An 8,355-nucleotide genomic window follows, 5' to 3' on the forward strand; every position below is an offset into this window, starting at 1 on the left:
ATCATCTATGATATATGGGTGCTTCGCTTATGTTTTTTTAAGTAAAGAACATGCTTGATCATTAGCAACTACAGCACAGCCAATGCTCTGTTATACATTGATTTTTTTCTACATTTAGTATTTTATACAAAACCTAACCTTAATGTATATAATTCACATATCTTAGGGGCCATACCAGAATCTTGCCACGGGCCTCAGTTGGGTCAGGCCCTGTAGAAAGAAGATGTACGCACAACTCTACAGTTGTGTCAACTTTCAAGTTGAATAGCAGGGTTGCAAGTTGCAATTATCTTCATTTGCAATTCATCTGTCAATTAATCATTTTTTCTATAAAAGGAAGTAAGTTAATGATGAACTAAAAGAGAAAAAATTCCATATTTGGGAGGCTGAACACAGCAATTTCTGCAATACAAGAGGCACAAAGTGGGGATAGGTGGGAACATTCTGATTATGGTTTCCTTTTCATTAATTTATTTTAATATTTGCTCAAGACATTGTATTCATAAATTGAGACTATACACAAGTAATTTTCCCATCTTGAAGCCTGAGTATTCGACAAACTCTCCATACAGATAGAAACATGTTTTCATGTGGTTCAATACATCTATGCTCTTAAACAAAAATAAAAGGGACATACAAATCACATGATGGGAAAAAAAGTCTGACATGCCCACAGAGAAAAAAATAAACATCTTAAAAAAACAATGACGTTATTAAAAAAAACAAACACAGAATGACAAGGAGGGGGGGAGGAAATGATAGTCTTGGAAGTACACTGTGGTATAAAATAATATACATTTCAAAACTTAAATTTCAAAAGAAGCACCTCGCACAACTATTTGAGTCTCATGATACAAGAGAGCTTTTCAAATGTTGGAAAGCACCCAGGACAAGGACATCTTTAAGTTTCTACAGATCTGCACTAATCACTAATCTCATTCATTCAAAAATATTCATTATCACATTTCCTCTGGTCACCTAACTTTAGCTTTCAACTGAAATGGATGAAACCCCTCTCAGCGGCTGGGCTATAGACAACAAATAAATGCAAGAACATTGATATTCAATAGAAAAATATATTGCACTACTCTTTTCCTCAAATGAAATGCCAGGGTAAATGATTTATTATCTATTATGTCTGATTATCATTTGAAGGCCATCTAAAGCTAACTATTTCAAGAGTGTTACATGAGGACTGAGGATTAAATCCGTATATAACGAGGACAATTTTTGCATCAGTAAATTGATGTTTAAAACCGAAGAAAAGCATAACAATAAACAGTAATAGTATGATGAAGCACAAACAGTGGTATTCTTCAGCCTCGAGTAATCCATGCAGTCAATAGGGTTTGATACATACACGACTAATGTAAAGAGACATACATTCCAATTAGGTTAAAATTGATGGTAAAAAAAAGTCAGGCACACACTCACAGGATAAACTGTGTACACATCTACAATTTGTTTTTGTTTTTTGCACTCGGCTGACTAAACCGTCATGTGTGTTTAAAGAGAACACAAATGGTCAGATTGAAAAGTAAACAACAAAAAGACCACGTAAAAAAATTCCAGGCTGACTTTTACTGAAATCAGCCAGCCAATCTCTCACCATACTTTCACTGCATCAGCAAACATTATGTCGAATACCAGTATCAGGCATAACAATCTTTTCATACAAATGAAAAATACAATTGTCAGCCTGGAAAGCAACCAACCTCATCACAGCCAGTGTGTGGGACTGAAGTTGTACTGAACATTTATTTTTAGGTAAAATTAACTTTTTCCTACATACTTTTCATCCAAATGTATACCTTCAACTGTCACTAATGAACAAGAAATGACTACAAACTTAAGAGCGAGTGTTTGACGTGTTGTTCATATTTACATACAGAGAGTGCCCAAGCGTCTCTTAACAGGGAGCCTGCTGGGACTGGAGGGTTGACGGAGGCACTGGGCCGTGTCTTTGTGTGATTATCATTGGCTGTGAGGGGACGAGTGTATCTTAGTCTGGGGTGGGGTTTGAGGGTGAGTTTCTCTTTTACATCACCAGTACTGCCTCAGAATGCCACTTCATACCGGCTACCTGCGTCAGCACATCATCTCTGGGTCGACTGTGACTGAGTTGCCATTACAACACCCCCCGGCTGGCCTGACCCCATGCCGGCCAAGACCGACATGGCCACCGCCTCTGCAGCACGGACGCTCAGCCCGTTGATGGTGGCAACTGGGCTGGAGGCCGAGGCGGTTGGTGACGGCCCGTGCTGAATGACCGCCGCTGGGGAGCCGATGGGTTCACTGGAAGTATCCCTGGAGGTTTCCTCTCCTCCTGCAGCTATAGACAGAGAAAGAAACATTCACCCTTAAGAGAGGTGAGCGAGTAAAAAGAACACATTAGATGGATGAGGTGATAGATGGATCCTGACGAAAGAAAAAGATACAGCGCAGGATTCTTGTTTGCAGCTCAATGGTTACCTAAGAAAGCTGCCTTTTTCTGCATAACAGTGACCGGGCAGTCTTTGTGGGCCAGGAGGAGCTGCTTCAGCTGTGCCACCTCGTTCCTCAGTAGCCCCACTTCATTCTGATGGCAACACAAAATATCCAAATCATTTGCATGACCAATCTCTGTTCATGTTTAAACATGGATCCTATTTCACACTTTTCCAAGCCGAATATGAACCCTGTTTAAATTCTGGATACAACCCTGGACTGGGAAGTGGACGACTTACCGAAAGAGACACATTCATGTTGACCAGATCATCTGCCTTTTTCTCCAAAGAGTTAACCCACACTTTTCGTTTTTGCCTGCAACGGGAGGCGGCCGCCCGATTTCTCTCCAGGAAGCGCTCCCTCCTCTCATCAGGGTCCATCTCTGAAGCTCGCCGCCGCCGGCCTCCTGTTGGCTGAGCAGGGGACACCTGGAAAATGGGCAGGGAGGTGCGGTGAGCAAAGACAAATAAAAAACCTAAGTAAATCCAAAAATCTCACTTCACCTTGTTGGGCAAATAACCTTTAATAAATATAAATTCAACTGTCTATCTACAACACTGGCTCAATAAATAAAAATACTATTATAAGATAATATTTGATATACTCCTTGTTTAGGCAAAAAGATGGCTTATTATGATATTATTCAATATCTACATGCTCCCACTTGGTCAAATCATCCGCCAACATGGTCTCAGCTTTCACTCTTATGCTGATGACACACAGCTCTATCTCTCCACCAAACCGTCCACTCAGCTCCCCCCTCAATCCCTTGTCAACTGCCTACAGGACATAAAAAACTGGATGTCATCAAACCTGCTCAAAATCAACAGCCATAAAACAGAGCTCATGATTGTGGCTCCCAAGACGCAGCTCCAGAAGGTTGGAGACCTGCTTCTCTCCATTGACGGCTGCTCTATCTCCCCGTCCACTGAAGTCCGCAACCTGGGAGTCATCCTGGACACCACCCTCTCTTTCCAGGCGCACGTCAAATCTGTCACCAAATCCGCCTTCTACCACCTAAAAAACATTGCCAGAATCCGGCCTTCACTCTCTGACTCTGTGACAGAAACCCTTGTACACGCCTTCATTACATCCCGTCTGGACTATTGCAATGGAGTCCTGTCCGGGGTTCCCAGCAAAACCCCGGATAGGCTCCAATACCTCCAGAACTCTGCCGCCAGGCTTCTCACCCACACCAAGCCGTGGCACCATATCACCCCCACCCTCATCCACCTACATTGGCTGCCGGTCAAGTCCCGGATTCAATACAAAACACTCATCCTCACGTACAAGTCCCTCCATACCCTCGCCCCCCAGTACTTATCGAACCTCCTCCATCCCTACACCCCTTCTCGGAGTCTGCGGTCCTCAGACACGGGCCTGCTCTCCATCCCCCGCTCTCGCCTCCGAACTGTTGGTGACAGGGCATTCAGTGTTGCGGCCCCCACCCTCTGGAATGCACTTCCTGCCGAGATCCGTAATGCTGCCTCCCTGGACATCTTCAAATTATCACTAAAAACACTTTTCTGGTCCCCTGGCTTCCTTTATTTATTTATTTGGTTTGCCCATTGATTGTCTGTTTGTTTAGTTTGTCCACCATGTACAGCGACCTTGGGTCCCTTGAAAGGCGCTATATAAATATCATTTATTATTATTATTATTATTAGATAGTCTTCTCAATAAAAGGTTCTCATTTATTACCTGGGGTTGGGCAGGTGATGGTGCGTCAGAGTTTTGAGATGGTTGTTGGCTCTGTTCCTGTCGCTGAGGGACAGCAGGGTTAGATCCTGCCCCCCCACCAGCTCCATCTTGTGCTCCTGGGCCCTGGTGAGTGAGAGCTGCCTTCAGCCTCTATAAAGACACACAAATAACACTCCATGAAGAACATTTTACTTTACGCTCACTAAAAGACGCAATATAGAGAAGCAATTGTCACATAATACAACAGCTTTTCAGGGCCTGCCGCCTACAAACTTATGCCAACATGAGTGACCATCTCACCATCTTGGCCTCGGAGTGCAGGCTATACCCAGACGGGGAGGATGAGCCGCTGCTGGCTCCGCCAACTGGAGGCCCTGGAATCCCAGGGATGTAAGGCACAGAGTTCAATGGCCTCGCAAGCTACAAATGACCACGCATAGACGAGAGAGAAAGAGAGAAACAGACACAAAATTGTACATTTTAAGAGAATCCTTTTTTATACATTTGTGCCAAGTTTTGTAAAAAGCTTACAGATATAACGGAGGTCATCTGAGAGGGACTGGGCAGTAGAGGGATTGTTTGCCCATTGGAGAGGTGCCTCACCAGTGGAAAAGCACTTGTTGGGGATCTGTTGACAAGAACAGTAAATTCTCAAATTCTCCGTTCTGTGCCCTTTGACAAAATACAGATTGAGAACCAGGTTTACAAAGTATTTTATTTTTTCCACAATCTCTGTGTCTTAGTGCTAACTGTACCCAAAGAAACAGCAGTTGGAGCAACATATGTGGGTGAGGTATCCTTTTGAGAGGGATTTTATTTGATCTCTCAAAAGTAGGCGTAACTTAGCCAGTCTCTGGAGAATTGCAGCAATATGGAGCTAAAGAGGAGAGTTAGCCTCCACCCTGTTTCCACTGCGCTTGTAGATTAGGAAGCAGAGAATGATGGAGAAATATATAAACTGTACCTCAAACAGACAAATAAAAAATGAAGCACACTTGGCCACTTATTGCACTGTGTGTTGACAAATACATTTTCTGACCAAACCTCTTGATAAAAGTAGACTATATCAATGTTCCCACATGCTAATATCAAACAGCACTCCAAGACAGTGTAGATTTCCCCTGGAACAACCTCAATGTTAGGATGTTGAGCAAATACAGTCGTAGGCCTCAAGAAATGTGAACACTGCAGATTACCCGAGCTGTCTGTTGGAGGGCGGTGTTTGAGTGATGACAGACGTTGGAGATGGCATAGTGGGGTTCAGCGCGTCATTGCTAAGGTGAAGTGGAAGAGAACCTGGGCGCACAATGGTTGGAGTGGGGGTAGAGCTGGCAACCAGCTTCGTTAGAATCTCCTGGGGAGAAATATAATAATACCATGAATGCATGAATAGAGAACAAATTATTGATTTTCAAATGGCAACTCATGAACAAGAGCAAATCCATGAACCAGCGTGCTATCAGCATGCAATAACACTTTGGGACTGTACCTTTCCTCCTCTCATGCTCGAGTCTCTGCTGTTGTCTGACATGCTGGAGGAGGAATCCGGACTTCCAGGAGAGGAGGAATCCACTTGTAAAGGAACATCATCTTCAACTTTTACCTCAGATGGCGTTTGTAAAGGTGCAGCCTGAATAGAGCAGGAGATACCCTTTCAGTTCATGTAAAATAATAAAATAGTCTCACTATTTTTATGTTATACGGAAAACAACAGTGTTCTAGTCATTCACCCTTCTATTCCTCTGGTCGTCCTCGTGTGCTTTGGAAAACTCATGTTCAAAGGAGGTCGCTAGCTCATTGAAAAGCCCAACCTCCTCACAGTTCTTTAGGAAACGTGTGGGTGTGGGTGTCTGATCTGCAAAAAATGGATCAGAGAAACAAAGAATAGATCATGTTAGTTCAGGGGGTTACAGGACATAAATTGCTCCCTACCAACAACAGACATCACCGTAGTAAATTGATACAGGTCTTCAGAACATTGAGAAGTTGATAACTCTTCAGTTCAGCTTTAATGTAACACATTCTTAAGTAAATGATATTGGAATTACCTGCAATGATAACAGTGTCTGTTCTGGCAGGACCAAATTTTAATGTCATTTCATGCTTGTGTTTGTGGACTGACAGGTGGTCTTCATTGGTGAATCTCTGCAAAGTAAATAACACAGCATATACATTTAGATATCCAATAGTATACAATGTAAAAAAGAAAAGCATAGCATAAGTAGTAGTACTACTACTACTACTGTGTTGCTACAGGTGACCAATAATTCATCAAAAGCTCTTTTTTATAGATGCAAGATGAACAATAACACTTGCTTTAGTGCAGATGGTCCACAGTGAAGTAGGGAATGATCCCTGACTACTTTGGCATTTGTACAGTACATTAACTGTTAAGTTAGCTGTTAGATAAATTGCAATGAGCCCATGTAGTAATAAGAAACAGGCGATGATGTGTTTAAGATTTTCAAGTTGGAGGCTTAGAGGTGTCAAATGTAAATAGAGTGAAAGAGGGTGTTATAAAGAGATGCATATTAATCAATGCGTTCAGAATTCATACCTGCCCACACCCAGGGGCAGTGCAAACAAAAGGTCGATCATCCCCCATCTCAGACAAATGTTCTGCAAAAAAGAGCAAGAAACAGCAACTTGTTATTGTCTGTATCATGTTATACATATGGAGCATTACAGCTAGTGATGCTCAAGTTAGGCACAAAGCTGTTCATTTCTGGTCATGTTTAAAAGCAATTGAATGTCAATAGTGTAACCAGAATATACTCAAAGTCTGACTATTATTTATGTTAGCTTGTGTTTTTAACATGCTAATGTAACACACTACAACATCAGACTATACAGCATGACTGCCATTCACCTGTTGAGAACTACAATCTGTTTTGCGCCATGAATTGCATGTGCTCTCCTGTCACTAAAGAAAACACCCAAGTGACAACTGGTTAGGAGGTAAACAGGCCGGAGACTGTCGGCCTGAAGGAACATAGGTTCGCTCTTTCAGGAAATCAGGGACTAACGCCAAACGGGAGCGACAAGGCAGCAGAGCCAAAGCAAGCTACTATGCAATCCACCCCACAGTGTCATCAAGCCATTGGCGCTAGCTGGCTCTCACTCGAGGTCGTTCCACTGTGTAGCTAGCTTAGGTTACGGACTGTAGATAGGTTAACCTAAGTGCCAATTCTTCCGTTAGCCCCTACTTTATGAGAGACGGGCCTTTAGCTAGCATAACCCTATGGCTAACCACACCAATATATTTGATTACTGAAACCTGACAGCCGTGTCTTTATGAAGAACGTGGAAGCTTACATAATGGAAACTAATAACCTATAAAGGACGAACGGATTCGCCTCTCCAAGCGGAACGTGTGGTGTAGATAACAGTCACAACACAGCAAGCTAAGCTAATGCTAACTGCTAACCGAAGCCGTTCACACTGGTCCGCCAAGTTAGTAGCTAACCGTTAGCACGCTAAAGCTAAACAAGCTGTGCTCATAAACTGAGCTACGATCGCCCAAAAACATCACGTTTCATTCAAATTGACTGAATTAACTTCGCAAAATACCACATTTTACGTTGGATGGTCATAAATGTGAGTAAACTCACCGACGTTTAAATATCCTCTGGACTCCCTCCTCCCTGCTCCGGACAGTATGCTGCTGCTTGTTGACACTCTGACACTTCCATCAGCAAAACAGCGCGAGAGTTGGAACATGGCAGTGTTACGTAACAAGATTGACGTGAGGAGGAAACGTGAACGTTTATCCACCAATATTTTTTAACTAAAATATTTGCATTATTTGTATGTTAATATATTATTAACTATTATTTGGCCTTTGTTTAAATGCTATTTGTTGTCAAGCATCACTGAACTCTCTACAAACTCACTCAATAGTCTAAAACCAAATATGCTTAGAAGTTAGAACCACAACAGTTACATAAAGTTAGTCTATTTCCGGATAGTTACTTGGCAGATGTCATGTAGAAATCCTTTGACACTGCCTTTCTGGTGTGGCAGGACAGTGACAATGTGCATGTCTGTCCTGGCAGTTTTGCCTATTAAAAGAAAAACAATTCGTTTTAAATAGAAGAAAACAAGCCGGTCACCAATTAGGTGTCTGGTAGTTATGATATTCACATCCAATGTATGTGAAACTTCAAT

At 42.4% G+C, this 8,355-nt stretch overlaps 1 protein-coding gene across 7 annotated transcripts; it reads right to left on the bottom strand.

Moving 5' to 3' along the window:
• Positions 1–448: 448 nt before the first annotated feature.
• On the bottom strand, positions 449–7,883 carry atf7b (activating transcription factor 7b). Of its 7 annotated transcripts, none has more exons than XM_034223692.1 (13): positions 7,800–7,883; positions 6,746–6,807; positions 6,237–6,333; positions 5,919–6,043; positions 5,678–5,818; positions 5,385–5,542; positions 4,720–4,816; positions 4,489–4,608; positions 4,189–4,338; positions 3,301–3,504; positions 2,727–2,915; positions 2,473–2,578; positions 449–2,332 (listed from the first exon to the last, which is right to left on the bottom strand). In XM_034223692.1, the coding sequence occupies exons 2-13, from the start codon at positions 6,791–6,793 to the stop codon at positions 2,097–2,099; spliced, it is 1,671 nt and encodes a 556-aa protein (XP_034079583.1). In that variant the 5' UTR covers positions 6,794–6,807; positions 7,800–7,883; the 3' UTR covers positions 449–2,096. The 7 variants fall into 7 exon arrangements, with proteins under 7 accessions (XP_034079583.1, XP_034079581.1, XP_034079587.1 ...); XM_034223690.1 differs by having other exon boundaries at positions 5,919–6,058; XM_034223696.1 differs by having other exon boundaries at positions 449–2,359; positions 5,919–6,058.
• Between the last annotated feature and the right edge of the window lie 472 nt (positions 7,884–8,355).

The sequence above is a fragment of the Gymnodraco acuticeps genome, unplaced genomic scaffold, assembly GCF_902827175.1.
Source record: "Gymnodraco acuticeps unplaced genomic scaffold, fGymAcu1.1, whole genome shotgun sequence".
NCBI lineage: Eukaryota > Metazoa > Chordata > Actinopteri > Perciformes > Bathydraconidae > Gymnodraco > Gymnodraco acuticeps.